A 19,199-nucleotide genomic window follows, 5' to 3' on the forward strand; every position below is an offset into this window, starting at 1 on the left:
GGAAAACAGATTATTATCTGAATGGTGGCCGATTAGGAAAAGGGGAGGTGCAACGAGACCTGGGTGTCATTATACACCAGTCATTGAAAGTGGGCATGCAGGTACAGCAGGCGGTGAAAAAGGCAAATGGTATGCTGGCATTTATAGCGAGAGGATTCGAGTACAGGAGCAGGGAGGTACTACTGCAGATGTACAAGGCCTTGGTGAGACCACGCCTGGAGTATTGTGTGTAGTTTTGGTCCCCTAATCTGAGGAAAGACATCCTTGCCATAGAGGGAGTACAAAGAAGGTTCACCAGATTGATTCCTGGGATTGCAGGACTTTCATATGAAGAAAGACTGGATGAACTAGACTTGTACTCGTTGGAATTTAGAAGATTGAGGGGGGATCTGATTGAAGCATATAAAATCCTAAAGAGATTGGACAGGCTAGATGCAGGAAGATTGTTCCCGATATTGGGGAAGTCCAGAACGAGGGGTCACAGTTTGAGGATAAAGGGGAAGCCTTTTAGGACTGAGATTAGGAAAAACTTCTTCACACAGAGAGTGGTGAATCTGTGGAATTCTCTGCCACAGGAAACAGTTGAGGCCAGTTCATTGGCTATATTTAAGAGGGAATTAGATATGGCCCTTGTTGCTACGGGGATCAGGGGGTTTGGAGGGAAGGCTGGTGCAGGGTTCTGAGTTGGATGATCAGCCATGATCATAATAAATGGCGGTGCAGGCTCGAAGGGCCGAATGGCCTACTCCTGCACCTATTTTCTATGTTTCTATGTTTCTGATGAACGGTCTTCAACCCTGAATCGTGAGCTCTGTTTCTCCTGGCACAAATGCGACCTGACCTGCTGAGTATTTCCAGCCTGAAATATATGCCTTAAATTGGGCACAGTGAACTTGGCGTCTGAGCATGTGTGGAAAAAATATATATACCAGATAAATCATTATTGTTTTGTTTCGGCCTGTAGGCAGGAATAGTTGCTTTAAGAATTGTTCCATGTGACTAATTGGTTGCAACAAAGTTCAGAGGAAGTTTCATGTGTTTTTTGTGTTATAGAAAGCCACCTTAAGAATGTTGCCTGAATCTAACATTTATTAATCAAGTAATTGTTTCCCAATATCTTTGGGAGAGAATGCGAGAGACTGAGACAAAAAAAAATCTGGAGGTCACTATCCATTTCTATAATGAGCCTTTTGTATTTGGTGACATCTGTTCGGAATTTGATGCTTATTTTATCCTTGGGCCAATGCCATTGTCAATTTATTTTGCATAAAATTGATTTTAAAATGCTGATTAAAAATAAATGAAATCTAGTACCTATTTTCACTGAAAATCTAATGCAATAGAAGTGATTTGGACTGTATATGGAACGTTTGTCGTGCTGCCATTCCTGTGATTTGAAGGGAAAATAAATCCCTTCAGCTGTTTATGTAGCAGTTATGTCACTGGAATCCCTGCAGCTGTATTATTTACACTACACTGCCCCCGATTGCTGCCCTGAACCTGAATAGATAAAATTCCTGTGCTACTGGGGCCCGTGAACCTGTGTGGCTAAATTGCGTGCAGGCTGTCACATGTCCTTTGAGGGATGCAGCTCAACTAATGCCAGGCACTAATTCGCAGCCTCTATCGTGCAAAACGCATTGGGATAGGCCAAGTGGGAATTACGGTTTAGTCATTGAGAACGGAGGGGATTTCTGTGTGATCAGGTTTGTTTGTTTATAACCCATTTTTCAATGTGGCATTTATTTTCCGTCCTGTTGAGGCAGTGCTCTTGATGTTACAGTATGTGTCGAGGCTGCAAGGGTGAAGGTATTGGGCTGTAAAGGTTTGCAGTGACCTCTTTAGTTTCGTGCATGAGGTTTTCTGTAATGCTTGGGCCGTTTTTGCCTCTGCAGTGCATGAAGATTTGAAGCGGCGTAACCATACAGATAATTCAAGGTCTTGGTATCGTGTAGAAGATGTCAGGTTCATACGACGAATCCAGTGGATTGGAGGAAACGACTGACAGTTTCTGGGAGGTACTGCAACTTTCTTGCTATACTTGGAGAAGACGTGGATGTTACAAGATCATTAAGACATGCATGATTTTTTTAATGTAAATTTCGTAGCAAACTGCGTTGTTGAATTGAATTTTGATAAACGGTTAATGGGCTTTGCTGCTTTAATTCTGCCGAGAGCTGGCAAGGCTAATATTCACTAATCAGGAATCGGGGAGGTAGAGCTGTATGTGCATTGCAGAAAATATGCTGCAGCTTTACTGAACTGATCCAGGAGACCATGAACGATAGTTTGCTATGTAACCACATTTCAAATGCTTGTCAGAAACCACAAGGAAATGCAGCTATTTGTGACTAACTGAGTATTTAGCTGTATGGGAATGCAGATTCACTTAAAGGCACTTCAGACGGCAGGTATACTTAAAATATATTCTAACTAGTCCTTGAAGAAAAATCTTTTAAATGCATTCGTGTAGTACTTTTTTGTTAGAAGTCGCGTTGCTTTTTTAAAAAAAACCTTTAAAGGATAAAGAATTTGGAATGGGAGATGTCCTCAAAATGTAACTCCCCCTTCTTAAAGTACGACCTTTTCTGGGGTATTTACAACTTGGGATTAACGTGTCTGAGTGTGGGGGCTAGCTGCCGGTTAGGTTAGGTGATCTTAGTTTAAAAAGATTCTTTTCTACCCTCGTCCTGTTTATCCAGAAGGCGGTTTTGATAATCTTTAGGAAAACCCAAAGAGTTGTGGCTCTGATTTGTTTTTAATCTTGCATCCCACATCCACCTGTCTCAGAAATGATGAGGCCTACTCTGCAACCTCTAATTATATGCAGCAGAGTGCAGATAAAGCTTTGAACCATAGAACACCTTTGTCTTTTATGGACAAGTGCCATATTTGGTGTCACAGGAAGCGGCGCTGGTTGATTATAAATACTAAATCATTTTATTTATTTCTTCCCAGATCTTTGCACACTACAAACTGTCCTTGGATTTACCCAAACTCACTGCTTTATCACCATTGATCTGCCTTCCCCGAGTTAATACGCATTTATGTGCTCTCTCTCTGGAGTTAATTATGGGGGAGCAGTCTTCATTAAGTTTTTTAAATAAACACAGGATTGAAACATTTTAACCAGGGACTGAGTGAAATAATGGCCAAAACAATAAGGGCAAGTGTTCAAAAACCAAAATTGAAGTTAATCACACTGACACTAAACAAATTTTTATTAGGAGTAACTCAATCAGTCTTTCTTCTAATATTAGTTCCTATCTTTTTTTTAAAAAAGTGGAAGAAATTAAAACACGAAGTAAATAATGTCATCTTGCCTATAATTGAAAAAGGGAATTGAAGCAAATCAATCGATTATATCATTTACTGGTAATAGATGTTCTGAACTATAAAGGTTGATAAAGAGTTAAAGTGGATTAAATTATAGAAAGTAGATAATCCGTATGGGATAATTTCTGTCTGTCTAAGTGGATCAATACAAACATAAATGACTGACAGTGTACTGCGGTATATTTCAAAACATTTAATCTTATTACCGATTGAATTAATGCTCCACCATTATTAAACTATTAAAATACAAAACAATACAAAGGGTTATTAATATCCAGATGATTTAAGTTGACTAACCTGCTGATTAAGATCTTAAGATATAGGGGCATTCATCATGGCTAATCTATTTTTTCTCAGTCCTAGTCTCCTGCCTCCCCCCCCCCTTCCCCCCCATGCTCTGCTCTGATCAATCAAGAATCTATAACTTCTGCCTCAAATATACAAAACAGACAGCTGCCTCTGACAAGGAATTCCACGGATTCACCACTCTCTGCCTAAAGAAATTCCTCCTCATCTGTTCTAAAAGGATGTCTCACTATTTTGAGGCTGTGTCCTCTGGTCTTTGACTCTCCCACCATTGGAAACATCCTCTCCACATCCATTCTATTAAGGCCTTTCACCATTTGATAAGTTTCAATGAGGTCACCCATCATTCTTCTCCATTCTAGTGAATAGAGGCCCAGAGTCATCAAACACTCTTCATATGACAAGCCATTCAATCCTGGAACCTCTTTTGAACCCTCTCCAGTTTCAGCACATTCTTTCTTAGATAAGGGGCCCAAGAGTGCTCACAATAATCCAAGTGAGGCCTCACCGGTGCCTTATAAAGCCTCAACATTACATACTTGAATTGGATGGAATTGCAAAGGAAGAATAAGTGTTGGCATAGGAAGGAGGAGAAAAAAAAATCACCAAAGAAATTGAATAATTTGACTTGCAGACACATATATTTAAATATTCAAAAACTGTTTAAATTGTTCTTCAATGGTGAAAATGTTTTCTCTTTACTGGGTGTTAGCTAAAGATTAGGAGAATACTTGAGGAATCTTCTAAATAAGGTTGTGCAAAGGTCTATGTAAAAACTCTAGATTTGATATGTGACATTTCACAAAGATAATTATTAGGACTGTATTTCTCTGCAAGGTGGTTTATATAGCCACTTCAATTAACCTCCAAGAATATCCATTTTTAAGACTGAAGTTCTTTGGACTTTAAAGGTTAAATCTAAATCCCATGTCGATCTCAAATTAACAAGTGAAGTATAATCTTTCGGTGCTCTGCCCAAGGACAAACAGCAAATCCAAATAACATTTCATCCTGACATTTTCCCTTTTCATGTTGCATGACTATGTGTCTTCTAATCCTGTTCATGGATTTTTTTTATTAAATGGTAATATTTGTCTGCTCATTTATTCTCCAACATTTGGGAAAGTGGATGAACTGCCTCCTTCATGTTTGTAGCCAGTGATTACCTTGAGGTGGCCGTAACAAGCAGTATATTATTGCATCAAACATTTCTCCATGGGTCCTTAAAATCACAAGGTTACCTTTCAGGTAAGATTCTCAGGATTTTTTTTCCCCAAATGTGGAATGCACTACACTTGTGTATCCATATTTGTGTTATCCTACTGCAGTTAAGGTTTCCATTGTTCCTCCATATTTCAGGACATACTACATCTGTAGTGTAAGAACGGAAGGGCAAACTTGAACACATAATGTTAGAAATTTAAATTGATTAATAAAAGATTCCAAATGCTTAATCCTCATGAGCAAACTCTAGTACCTCTGATTCTGTCTTTTAAAGGGTATTCATTTTCCCTTTGTTATTTTGAAGGAATTTAAAGGTTTATACCTTGTTTTAAACCAAGATGCAGCTGATCCATCCTTACAAAATTAAATAAAGAATTAATACCACTAGAGGAGACAGAAGTATGTCCCCTAATGAATCATCCGTAACAGATGGTGAAGGTTACGTGTTAAAAGTAGATGGAGAACAAGGAAAAAATCTTTTCTGTGAAAGCAGGTGATGAATTTAGTCTGCACTTGATAATTCGTTTTCATTTTCCTGTGTTGTTATTAGTATTAATGAATTTAGTAGAAAAAATAAATTGAATCCCAAAGACTATATTTGATGTTAGACCAGGTGCCCATTACTGGTGCATTGACGGATTTCAGCAATGAGCTGTTAAGAAAATTTATTATTTTTTATGTCAACGTCACTTCTGTCATACAGCATGTGCACGGTTAAATTTTTGAGCTTGAAGTATGTCTGGAGACTGATCTAGTTGAGGTGTGGGAAGTAATTAGAGTCACATACTGAGATAAAGAATCTTAAAGGGATATACTCTTTAAAATGGAGCTACAAATTCAAGGATTTGAACAAAAACACATTTAAGGCATGTAAGCCTTCCTCAAAAGACTGATGGATTAATTGAATCTTCAAAGCTGAAGTTAACTGATGTCTATTAGGTAGTGGTAGCAAAAGATGCAGATTATAGACAGGAGAATGATATTGAGGTACCTCTGTAGCTGTGATCAAACAAAACAAGCTGCTATGTTGTATTTGCTGATTATGACAATTTTAACACCAGTGATGCATATTGGGTACATCTGGAGGCTGAGCAGCTTTGATATTGTAATTGCATTGCCTAGAGGTACGGCTGCATATTAAGTCTTTGGTATTGTTCAGGAAATTAAGTTCAATTTAAATCTATTCAGCGAAGAAATAAAAGTTGAGTATCCTTCATTCTACATTTACCTGAATGTTCCTTGGGAAATTTCCTACTCACCAATCTATGAGCCCGCACTTACCCAGAGTAGGTCTGCGGTTGGTAAATTGAGCAAACCTTATCATGGTGCCCTGTGGATATAGGACACCGCTCACTGAAATGCTTTGACAGCCACTAAGCCGTGCCCAGGTATAATTACCATCAAAGTCTGCCGATATCTGAATGTCTGTGGGTGTCTCTGACAATTTCAAACTTTCAAACTCTCAAAATAAAGTGTTTAATGTTTAAATATTAATATGATTGAACAATTAAAATGCTTATAATGAAAATAATTTAAAGCAAGTTGTTGATATTTCCTAAGGAATGCAGCGGCAAGACCTCTCCAGAAATTCAGAGCGTCAGCATTTGGGCTTGCCTGCATGGTTGTGTCAAACCTCATGGTGGGAAAATGCAGGCCAATGGATTTTTGTAAATTTAATGTGTTCTATAAATCTGCATCGGATGGAAAACATGAACAATCTCACTGAACTGAATCCACAGAGGTTTGGATTTTTCTTAAATTTGGTTCAGAAATCTATTAATTATAAACTGGAGATTTTCATTCAGATTAACTTTAAATATTTGGCTACTGTAATATATGAAGGTAAAGTATTACATATTGAGGTTCTGACTGAGAAACGGGGGTGGGAGTGGGGGGGAGAGCAGGGAGGTTGCAGTTTTACCAGAATCAGTGCCAGAACTGTTGCTGCAAATGCCAAAACAAAGACTGAATGTGAAGGAAGTTGTGTCAGCATAATTTGGAGAAAGTTTGTATCTTCAGGCTGTCATGGGGGAGAGCAAGATGATGTAGATTGACTTGTAAATGTTAGAAAATGTTTTGATACTTGCCGTGTGCTAAGGTGGAGGAGTCCTGATAAAATAACAACCATGACACAGACTAAGATGGAGTGTTGTTTTGTTTTTCAGGGCCTACTTGCATAATTTGCTGTGAGTTGGGTCAGTGGTGACCGTTAAGGAATGACTTTAATGGGTAGACAGACAAGAGCTTTAGTGAAGGAGTTCCAGAGAGGAAGCCTAGGCGGCCAACAACCATTCAATCAAAGGTACTGAAGAGGATAGAAACTGTTTTCTGAAACTTCAAAAATTTATGGATGGTTTACCAGAGAGTTCCAGGGATCAAAGAAGATGGTAATGAGGAAATGATGCATCAAAGTTGGACTAAGGACTGTGATGATGAGCTTGAAGATTTTTGAAATTTGTAGCAAGTACCATGAAGTTGCTTTGAAATGCAGTGAGCCTTAGCAAGAACGATTACGAAGAATGTTGAACTGGCAGCCTGGACAGCACCATTGAGAATGTAATTTGTGAAATATGCAAGCACAGGGCCAGGAAGGAGCATTAAAACACTTGAATTTCAAAGTAATAAAGATATGGGTTGGAATCTTGAAACAGCTGGAAAGAGGCAGATAAATGCAGTAGTATTTCTAAAGGAGTTAAAAGATAATAAAAAATGTAGAGCAGGTTGAAGTGGTGACAAATGTAATGAAGTAACAGACTTTTTCTTCGTTTTATTCTCATGAGATGAATTGATGTTGCCAGTTTAAAAATGGGATAATCCTGTGTTTTAACTGTAGTTTAGATTGAGTTTTGAAGTTGTTACTCTCTGTTAAAGGTAATGTATTTCATAAACTCCTGATAAAGGGTCTCGGCCCAAAATGCCGACTCTTTATTCTTCTTCATAGTTGCTGCTACACTTTGTGCGTGTTGCTCTGGATTTCTAGCATCTGTAGAATCTCTTGTGCTAATGTATGTAATAGATATAGTATTCTTCATCTAATTATGAATTCAACTTCTTTTCAGTTTGATACACTTCATTGAAACAAGCATAACACGTCTGAGAAATAGAAAATAAAAAGTCATTAGCATGGTGGTTGCTGTTTCTATTAGAACAGGGACTGTATAAGACATTTGAAATAGTCCATACTAGTTCCCTCAAAATCTGGTGGTACTAAACTTCAGATGGCATCAGTATTTTAGCCCCAACTGTCGTATTATGTGGAATGGCTCAGAGATTTGCATTTTCTGAGTATCAGTTACATTCATAGTCCTTCATTTCTGTTCTTTGCTTGGGCTTTTTGCCCTCTGTACAGCAGGCAATTTCTAAATCTTAATGGTACAAATTGATTAGAAGTTATGGAGTTTTTTTAAAAAGGAAAACAATTCAAAACAAATATTTTGTTACATTTAAGCAAAGATGCTATTGCAGCTTTTATATTTAACATATTTTGAAAATTACTGTTTCTGTCAATGTGCCAAGTTAGAATTGCGAAATTCTAATTATGTTTTTCCCTTTTTAGTTTATTGTGATCACTCAGTTTGCCTGATTTATCTATCTTCTCCTTCCGATTAATCTCTTCCTACTATAATTCGCATATATCCACCATTTTTAATCAGAAAACATACTGTAAGATTGGTATCTAATGTATAGATAAAACACATTGGAGGTCTCGTACAATTTACTGTCGAACTTAAAGTATTTACAGTTGTTCATTTGTAAAGTGGAAGTGCCTCTAACCTGAAAATGATTCCTTTATTTTCACAATATCTACATCTCAACCAAGCCACTTAATTACTAAACTGCATCCAGATGTTCCACCTCGTTACCCTAGTACATTTTCCAAAAACCTAGATTTGTCAGATGTGATATTTCTTTGATAACACCATTATAAAACTACTGCCTAATCATGATAGATTTTTTAGTGGGTCCTTTTCCTACATTCTTAATGATTCTAGAGCATTCCTGACAAACTCTGCCATGCAAAATACCAGGACTGTTCCAGAATCTAAGATATATTGGACCTACCCCCAGAGGTTTGGGTTGCAAACTAGCTGATCTGCTTTATCCACTTTAATGTTATTACTTTTAAGTTCCTCACTCCCACTAAACTATTGATATCCTACAAAGTTGGATATCTATTTTGCATAGTTTACTATTAACACAGATGCAGAATATTGTTTAATATCTTTCCTCCTCAATTTCCCCACCTGTGGTCTTGTTGTTTATGTTTGTTTTTGTAGAATCTTTTAATGTTTCCTGCTGAGTTATACTGTTTACCTCTTTCAATTTCTGGTCATCTTCACTGGTTTCAAAATCATTCCAATTCACAAACTTCTTTCAGGCTTGTTACTCTTTTCAGTAAAAAATTTAAGCCTGTTTCTTTTATCTTTGCTTTCTCTGAGCCTCTTGAGTACATCGGGGAATAGATATCCAAAATGTTTTTAATATTCAAATTAGCATGAATATTGAAAACTGTGAAATATTTCAAGTTTATCTATTAACGAACCGTTAGCCTAATTTCCCCATCCACTACTTTTAATTTGGTGGAGCTGAATCATGCGATATTTATTTTTGCTTGTTAAAATGATGTGGAAAGGAAGATTGATAAACTGAGCACTGATTACTTGCCCTTATTCTAAATTGGGATTGCAAGATTAGAGAGAATTATTCAATATAGAGAAGTGTTACTTGAAGATTCATAGTCTAGGAGCCCTCTAGGTTTGCAGGATATGGTATAATTTTCCATATTTTCAGGTCTTTTGTACAAATGCATGAACCATGAACAATTTGTAATCTCTTAAAGAATTGTGAATTTTGTGAATGTTAATATTCATGTATTATGACACAAATTGATGGAAAATTTGAAGTAGTTATTACAAAGTAGTTAATATTTCTTATTGTTGGGTTGAAAACAATCAAGTCTTGTACTATAAAGACATGCAAAATATTGAACCTTGCCTGGTTCCGTAATTTTCCCTTTTTGAACTCATACCTATTTTCAACCAGTTCTTTCCCGTGTTAAGTTAATACTGATATTTTGAGAATCTTGTGGTAGACAAGGCTAAATATAATGTTGAAGTGATGCTATGACCCTGCTCTCTGGTTGAAAGAGATTCAAGTGTAATCAGTTTGGATAATGTCCATTCCATTCCTAACGAGTGTGTACAAAACTGACATCATTCGGAGGCCCACAAAAGGACAGATAGCAAACTGTCATTGAAATATGTGATGTGAAGTTGGGAGGGGTCGCACTGGTCAGGTTGATCATGAGCCGAACCTATTCAGGATTGGGTGTAACTCCTGTACTGATTATCTGTCAGTCCTGGTGCAGAATTTTGATCCAAAATGTAAACAATTCCTCCCTCTCCAAACGCCCATAGATGCTACATCTAGCAGATTACTTAATCCACCAGACTGTGATCCTTTATGTCGCCTTTAGATAAGCCCCTTTGTCTACTCAAGAACAGGAATGTAACAATAACTTTCAAGCAAACATTCTTTGGTGGAGACAGCAAGCAAATTATCTTTTCAAAATGTCAAATGCCATAGTGATAAAAAATAACTTTTTGAAGTTTTGTTAGGCAGAGCAACAGGACTATGCAATGTAACAAAAGCCACATGGGTATCATTACCACCAGCATAGATTAAATCATAATAATTTAAGCTAATAATGTTAGAGTTGTAAATTTAGTTTAAATGAATATTGTGGATTTTGTGGCTTACCAAGAGAATAAAAGGTCAACCGGAAGAACAAAAATTACAAAATAGGGGCAGCAGTAGGTGATCTGGCCCCTCAAGCCTGCTCTGCTATTCAATAAGACCATGAGCTGGACATGGACTAAGCTCCACCTACCTGCCTGTTCCCTGTAACCTTTAGTTCTCCTGCTGTGCAAAAATCTAATTGTGTCTTCAGTATATTTAATAAGGTAGCCTGTACTGCTTCTCTGGGCAGAGAATTCTACCGATTCACTGCTGTCTGGGGAAAGACGGTTCCCCCTCATCAACCTAAATCTATTCCCTTGAATCTTGAGGCTGATTTCTAGTTCTGGAAAATAAATGGTGAATGAGAGGGATACTACTAGAATCTAGATCAATGTAACTTGTAGAACTTGCAAAACTTGTGTAGAACTACAGCAAGTATAGTTCAGTTAGATGTTATCCACGAAAGAACATGAGGCAAATATCAGTTTTTGAAAGGTGCCTAATTCCTGAAAAGGAGAATTGAATTTTGTAAGATCCATTTGACTCTGCTTTTTCCAGTAATGTGGAATTGGGCATCTAATATGCCAACTTGTAAGTAAACACTTTATTTGCTTTATTAATATATGTTGATTTGTTCTTCAAATCATGGCATTGTTTTGCACTGCTGTAACTATATGTTATAATTATGTGGTTCTGTCAGTGTTAGTCTTTGGTTTGTCCTGTTTTCTGTGATATCACTCCGGAGAAACATTGTATCATTTCTTAATGCATGTGTGCATTTCTAAATGACAATAAAAGAGGACTGAGTGTTCTCATAATCTAAAAAAAAAACGTGCAGACAGAATTCAAGTTTGATGTAAGAACGATAATTTATAATCTAGCCAATTTGTGGTATCAGGATACTTGGACGGTCAGTGTGTTACAATGGTTACAGGACTTTATTGAATTTAACTGATGGTAGTCTGCAAAAGATTAATTAAACACATGTGACAAATGAAATTATTTTAGTTTCAGTGTGGCTGAACACAAGGATGATAAATTGTAGGCATTTACTTGTAGAACACTGAAAGGCAAGAATACATTTGTTTTGTGAAGCATAATTTTGAAAATCTCAGGCAGCAGTATTTCCTAGTGGAAACCCCTTAATTCGATCAAGTTACAAATTTAATATTACAAATGTTTTTGTAGTGTTGGTTTAAAAGTAAGTCCTGAAAAAGAAATAGATTGTAAAATATATATTACTGTTCCCAGTCCAGATAAAGGGTCTCGATCCAAAATGTTTATTCCTTTCCATAGATGCTGCCTGGCCTGCTGTGTTCCTCCAGCATTTTGTGTGTTACTCTGGACTTCTAGCATCTCCAGAATCTCTTCTGTATAAGATTATAAATGTTTAGCTTTAATGTATAAGCAATGGCAAAGGAGGAAAAGATAACTCTGTTTTAAGTTAAGATTCGTGCTTCAAATGTTGAGCAATTTTAGTGAAAGAATCTCTTGGTTAATTGTATTCCTTTCATTATTATTAATAAGTCTACGGGAAATGATGGTTCTGATCCTAACTTGTCCTACTACACTTTTCATTTTAATGGCATTAATATGTGTGGATCTACTGTATAACATCCAGATATTAATAGACTGGTTAGTGTTTTTCTTTTGGTCAATGCATGAAATACCTTTGCAAGTTATAAAGTGGTGGGTAGTGCAAAAAAGGTATTTCTAAATCAGTAATTGCAGAATGTTTCAGAGAAGGTGGAGGGACAGACTTTTGCAGCAATACAATTAGATCGCATCAACTCTGTAATGACTGTTTAATGGGATATTTTTGTTGAAGCCGGTTGAAAGTATTTTGAGCGTGCTGTATCTTTCACTGCCTTTCTGAATGAGATGTTAACTCCAGACTTTAGCTAAACTGATCTTTTTTAAAAAAAATAGATAATCTAGTCATAATCTCTGCAACCTGTGAGTCCTCCCACACACAATTGTGTTTCCTCCCATTCATTGACCTCAAAGATAATTGACTTGTAAATCCATCTGGCACATCCTTAGAATAATATCCTAGAATGCAAAATTCTATCCTTTTAAAGTAAACTTCTGAGAATTATTTAAATTAGGATTCCCTTTCACTTGGAATTTTAATATTTTTAATGGAGAAATACAGAAGTTTTCTCATCAGTTTGCTTTATATTTTCTGTAATTGATTGGGCAGTGGTTTAAAAAAAATTACACTTGTGCTTCCTGGCTTTGATTGCCATGGCTTGGTGAAAAATTTTCAATCTGCCATTGTTTGGTTTATATTGGCCTCAGACATTTATCTCTAATCACTGCAAATTGAATTGCTAAAGCACCCTGGAACTGTGTGACGATAGAAAAAATGGTGGCAGATGTGAGAGGTTGTTTTCTTAAATGCACTTTGCCATCAAACACTTAGAAAATAATTGCTGTTCATATTATTTTGCATGTTGGCTATTCAGTTATACTTAAAGAACATTGTGCTCTTTGTGCAGTGAAATGGAAGTGAGCATCAATTAAAGGATACTTTCTCCATCCAGTATTAATGTACATGAACAGCAAGGCTGAATTCTGCAGTAAGAGTCTCTTGACAGAAATCTGGTTTGATTTCTGCAGTTGCTATGAAATACAAGCCATTGCCACCTCAATTATTGTATTCTTGCTTGATTTATAGTGAAATATATAGCACTGCAGCACAAATCTTTTTGATGACAGAATTGCCAGTCTGTGCGTTCTGTAGGTATGTTTATTGTGATTGTCACTTTTATTTCCTTAAGATCATTGTCTAAGATATTTAAATCATAGCCTGTCCTTCTGCACTGAAACATCAACAATTGAGACAAGTAAAGATTTTTCTAGATATTTTTTAACTTGAAGCTCCAGCTTAATCAGAGATCTTCAGAGTGGTGATATAAGAATGTTTTAATTTTGTATTATCATAGAACCAATGGTTATGAATAATCTATTCTCTCTTTCCTTCCCTGAGGCAACCCTTCAGTGTTGCCAGTGACTTCTTTCACCCCGGTTCTGTGGGGTCTGAGATGGCTCACGAGGCCAGTGTGGAACCTGTGGACCCCACAGCCAGGGGGACAGGAGGTGATTGACAGGTTAGGCAGATGGGTACTTTGTGTGGTAATGCGCTCTCTCCACCATTTACATTTAGGTTCTCTGAGCTCCAAACAAATGAAGTTAAGGTTTCTTGCGCCATGCTAAATGCTCCCTCGCCACTTTGAGCAGTCTTGGACCAGGGATCACCAAGAGTCAGTGGTGTTGCACTTGCCTCTATCCACCTGGTAATATCTTACTATACACAAGTGAATAATAATGTGTCTCCTTTAGGAATATGTTGGGTATGTGAGCAGTGTTCCCTGTGCGTCGAAGTCAGTAGCGCAGTTAGACCTGATGCTGGGGAGGTGGACCATGGAGGGTGGGTGATATTAGTTTGTTTATCCTGCCGGTGGTGGTAGTGCTGCTGGTAGGCCATAACTCAGAAGCCTTCAAGGACAGTAGGAAATGCTGCTGCCGTTTAGACCGTGAGTTTGAGGATTTGATCTTATTCTCTCAAACACCGAGAGATGGTGCTGGAAGGTGGTGACTCATTGGATGCTGCACCCTGTGACCGTGCCCATTGCTGCTATTATAATCATTCTATGCTTTAAAATTGAAATTCTGTCTAAGAATTGCTGATAGTGTTCACTTTCTCTATAACCTCAACACTTTATCCTGCATTCTGGTATTGTTTTACCTTGTACTACCTCAATGAATTGCGTTATTAATTGATATAAATGGATGAATGGTATACAAGGCAAGTTTAACTGTATCTTGTCTTTTGGCCAGGCATATTACAGCCTACAGGACCCCACTCGATGTCAGATATCAGTTTGTATCAGTACTGGGTCTTCTTCTCTGCCTTCTCCTTTCATTCATATTCAGCTCTGCTGGCTATGCCCCACTATACAACAACATACAGACAATGTGCAGCACATTACAGAGACAGAGGCTTGGTCAGATCATAACTGCGTCTGAGCAGCCACAGTATTTCCTTTGTAATATCCATTGCCCTCCCCACATCTCCACTGGCTAGACTAGCTTGTTCCTTTCTTGCTCCCGGGAAAGGTTTCAGGCCTGATTAACTCTTTCTCTTTCCACTAATGCTGCCTGACCTGATCTAAGATTTTCCAAAATTTTATTTCACTTTTTCAACTCATCAGATAGTGGATCAAAAAGAACACGGAGTTAGAAATAAAGCCGAGAAGCACGACTACAAGGGTAGTAATCTCGGGATTGCTGTCTGTGCCAGGCAACAGTGAGGATAGGAGGTGGCAGATAAATGCGTGGCTGAAGAATTGGAGCAGGGGGCAGGGATTCAGATTTCTGGATAATGGGATCTTTTCTGGGGCAGGTGGGACCTTGTCAAAAGGGACGGGTTGCAATTGAATTCAAGGGGGACCAATATTCGTGCAGGCAGGTTTACTAGAGCTATTAAGAATGGTTTTAAACTACTATGGCAGGGGGATGGGAGCCAGGATGATGGAGCTGAGGATGATCCAACAGGTTTGCAAGTAAATGATGGATGTAACATGAATATAAGGAAGGACAAGCCAATGAAAATGCAGACAGCAAAGAGTTACATTGTACCACAGATGCAAAATTCAAAAGAATGAAGAATACAGGACTGAAGCTGCTGTATTTAAATGTGCATAGCATTTGGAATAAGGTGGACGAACCTTATTATTAGGGAGCTTAATGTGAAGGAACCATTAGGAGACAGTGATCATAATGTGATTGAATTCATACTGCAGTTTGAGAGAGAAAAGCATAAGTTCATGTGTATCAGTATCGCAATGGAATAAAGGGAATTACAGAGGAATGGAGCTTGCCCAGGTGGATTGGAGGATGATTCAGATAGGGATAATGGCAGAGCACAGATGGCTGAAGTTTCTGGGGATAGTTCAACAAGGCACAGGATAGATATGTCCCACAGAAGTAGTTATCAAATGGCAAGACTGACCAAAGGAAATTAAGGACTGCATAAAAGCCCAGGCAAGGGCATATAAGGTAGCAAAAGTGAGTGGGAAGTTGGATGATTGGGATGCAATTAAAATCTAACAAAGGCAACTGAAAAAGCTACAAGAAAGGAAAAGATAAAATTTGAGGGCAAACTCATCAATAAAATAAAGCAGGATACCAGAAGTTTTTTTTTCAGTTAAATAAAGAGTAAAAGGGATGTGAGAGTTGATATTGAACCACTGGAAAATGATGCTGATGAAGTAGTAATCGGAGACAAAGAAATGGCCGCCGATGAGCTTAATAAGTACTTTGCATCAGTCTTCACTGTGGAAGACACCAGCAGTGTTCCAGAGGTCTGTGAATGTCATGGAGTAGGAGTGAATGCCATTGCTATTACAAAGGAAAAAGTGCCAGGCAAACTGAAAGGTCTTAAGGTGGATAAGTCACCTGGGCCAGAAGGACTACATCCCAGAGTCCTGAGAGAGGTCACTGAAGAGGTAATGGATGCATTGGTCATGATCTTGCAAGAATCATGATTCTGGCATGATCCCGGAAGACAGGAAGATTGCAAATCTTTTTAAGAAGGGAGGAGGGCAAAAGAAAGGAAATTATAGGTCAGTTAGCCTAACCTCAGTGGTTGGGGAAAGTGTTGGAGTCTATTATTAAGGATGAGATTTTGTGGTACTTGGAGACTAATGATGAAATATGTCAAAGTCGGCGTGGTTTCTGTCAAGGGAAATCTTGCCTGACAAATGAGGAAGTAACAAGCAGGTTGGACAAAGGAGAGGCAGTGGATCTCATTTACTTGGATTTTTAGGAGGAGTTTCATAAGGTGCCACTCATGAGGCTGCTTAACAAGATAAACTCCTATGGCATTACAGGAGAGATACTGGCATGGATAGAGGGACGGCTGACAGGCAGGAGGCAGTGAATGGGAATAAAGGGGGTCTTTTCTGGTTGGCTGCCAGTGACTAGTGGTGTTCCTCAGGGTTCAGTATTGGGGAGCGCTACTTTTCACAATGTTTGTCAATGATTTGGATGTGGAATTGATGGCTTTGTGGCTAAGTTTGTAGATGATCCAAAGATGGATGTTGGGGTAGGTAGACCTAAGGAAGGAATGCAATTACAGCAAGATGATCTTGTTGAAATCTTCCGAATGTTGAAAGGACTAGATAGGGTGGATGTGGAGAGGATGTTTCCTATGGTGGGGATATCCAGAACTAGAGGTTACAGCCTGAGGGGTGACGTTTTAGAATGGAGGTAAGGAGGATTTTTTTTTTTTTTTTTTTTTAGCCAGAGAGTGGTGAATCTGTGGAATGCTCTGCTACAGTCTGCAGTGGAGGCCAAGTCCATGGGTATATTTAAAATAGAAGTTGATCATTTCCCAATCGGTCAGGGCATCAAAGGATATGGCAAGAATGCAGGTGTATGGGTTGAGTGGGATCTGGGATCAGCCATGATGGAATGGCGGAGCAGAAGCAATGGACTGAATGGCCTTATTCTGCTCGTATGTCTCATGATCTTGTGGATCATTCAGACATACATGGTTAAACAGGAGAACAAGAGCAGGATTAAGCTTTCCTCACCATTCAATATGATTCTGGCCTATTTGCCCCAAGCCATAACTCCTCTTTCATGTCAGTTCCACATAGGCACAATTAATCAACTTTGCAGAAAATTTATCCATCTCCTCTTAAAATACCATTTGTGATCTTGTGTCCCTCGACAACCCACCTGGTAGAAAATTTCGGAGTTACACCCTCAAACAACAAATTTCTCTGCACCCCTCTTTTAAAGCCCTCTGGTGTCCCTGACAATGACACCTGCAAGAAGTGCATCCAGCTGCAGCTCCTGACAAACTGCGTTGGGGAACTGGAGCAGGAGCTGGATGACCTGCAGATCATTCGGGAGAATGAGGAGATTATAGATAGTAGCTACAGGGAGGTAGTTACACCAAAGGAGCAGAGCACAGGAAATTGGGTCACTGTTAGGCGAGGGAAGAGGAAAGGGCAGGCGGAACAGGGTTCCCCTGTGGCCATTCCCCTCAACAACAAGTATACCGCATTGGATACTGTTGAGGGGGATGACTTACCTGGGGCAAGCTGCAGTAGCCGGATCTCTGGCACTGAGTCTAGCTCTGCAGTGCAGAAGGGAGGGTGGAAAAAGAGGAGAGCGGTAGTGATAGGGGATTCGATAGTTAGAGGTGCAGATAGGAGGTTCTGTGGTCGTGACAGAGAATCCAGGATGGTTTGTTGCCTCCCAGGTGCCAGGGTCAAGGATGTCTCTGATCGATTGCATGACATTCTGAAGTGGGAGGGTGACCAGCCAGATGTCGTGGTGCACATCGGTACCAATGACATAGCAAGGAAGAGTGAGGAGGTCCTGGAGAGTGAGTATAGAGAGCTTGGTAGGAAGTTGAAAAGCAGGACCTCAAGGGTGGTAATCTCAGGATTGCTACCGGTGCTAGGTGCCAGTGAGGGTAGGAATAGGATGCTCTGGAGGATGAACAAGTGGCTGAGGAACTGGTGTAGGGGGCAGGGTTTCAGATTTCAGAGAGGTTTGTTAGTGCTATTGGGGAGGCTTTAAACTAGATTTGCAGGGGGATGGGAACCAGAGTGCCAGAGCTGACAGTGTGGCTGGGGTGCAAATAAATGATGTTAAAAGTTCAAGCAAATCCGCTGATAGAAAGGTTGTGAGTGGTGGTAAAAATCTGAGGTGTATATATTTCAGTGCTGGGAGTATTGCAGGGAAGGCGGATGAGTTGAGGGTGTGGATTGACACGTGGAATTATGACGTTATAGCAATTAGTGAAACTTGGCTACAGGAGGGGCAGGACTGGCAGCTTAATATTCCAGGGTTCCGATGTTTCAGATGTGATCGAGGCAGAGGAATGAAAGGTGGGGGAGTAGCATTGCTTCTTAGGGAAAATATTACAGCAGTGCTCAAGCAGGACAGATTAGAGGGCTTGTCCACTGAGTCCTTATGCAAAGGTATGGCCACATTAGTGGGACTGTATTACAGACCACCCAATAGTCAACGAGACTTGGAAGAGCAAATCTGCAGAGAGATAGCAGGCAACTGCAGGAAAGATAAAGTTGTGGTGGTAGGGGATTTTAATTTTCCATACATTGATTGGGACTCCCATACTGTTAGGGGTCTAGATGGTTTGGAGTTTGTAAAATGTGTTCAGGCAGGTTTTCTAAATCAATATATAGAGGGACCAACTAGAGGGGATGCAATATTGGATCTCCTGTTAGGAAACGAGTTAGGACAAGTGACAGAAGTCTGTGTAGGGGAGCACTTTGGTTCCAGTGATCATAACACCATTAGTTTCTTTTTTTTTTAATTTTATTTTTATTTGGATAAGGAATTCACAAATATCATGTACTTTTTTCACACATATAACCTTTTCCATTTTTTTATATGTATAAAACTACAATTATTTATACATTCTTAAGTACACATTGAGATGATATAAAAGGAAAATAAACATTTAAATAGATAATTATGTACTGTGGTAAATCTAACCTATTAGGCTAAGTAATGGAATTAGTTATTAAGAAAAATGGTAATAATAG

The 19,199-nt window shown here is 38.8% G+C and overlaps 1 protein-coding gene across 2 annotated transcripts in view; it reads left to right on the forward strand.

The window, feature by feature from the left end:
* The first annotated feature begins 1,582 nt into the window (after positions 1-1,582).
* Positions 1,583-19,199, forward strand: part of pacsin1b (protein kinase C and casein kinase substrate in neurons 1b) — a 114,333-nt gene continuing 96,716 nt past the window's right edge. For both annotated transcript variants that reach the window (XM_072278535.1, XM_072278536.1), the window contains exons 1-2: positions 1,583-1,706; positions 1,896-2,018. In XM_072278535.1, coding sequence (XP_072134636.1) covers positions 1,959-2,018 — 60 coding nt within the window. In that variant the 5' untranslated portion in view covers positions 1,583-1,706; positions 1,896-1,958. The remainder of the gene's footprint in view (positions 1,707-1,895; positions 2,019-19,199) is intronic.

This window comes from Mobula birostris, chromosome 14 (genome assembly GCF_030028105.1).
Source record: "Mobula birostris isolate sMobBir1 chromosome 14, sMobBir1.hap1, whole genome shotgun sequence".
Lineage (NCBI taxonomy): Eukaryota > Metazoa > Chordata > Chondrichthyes > Myliobatiformes > Myliobatidae > Mobula > Mobula birostris.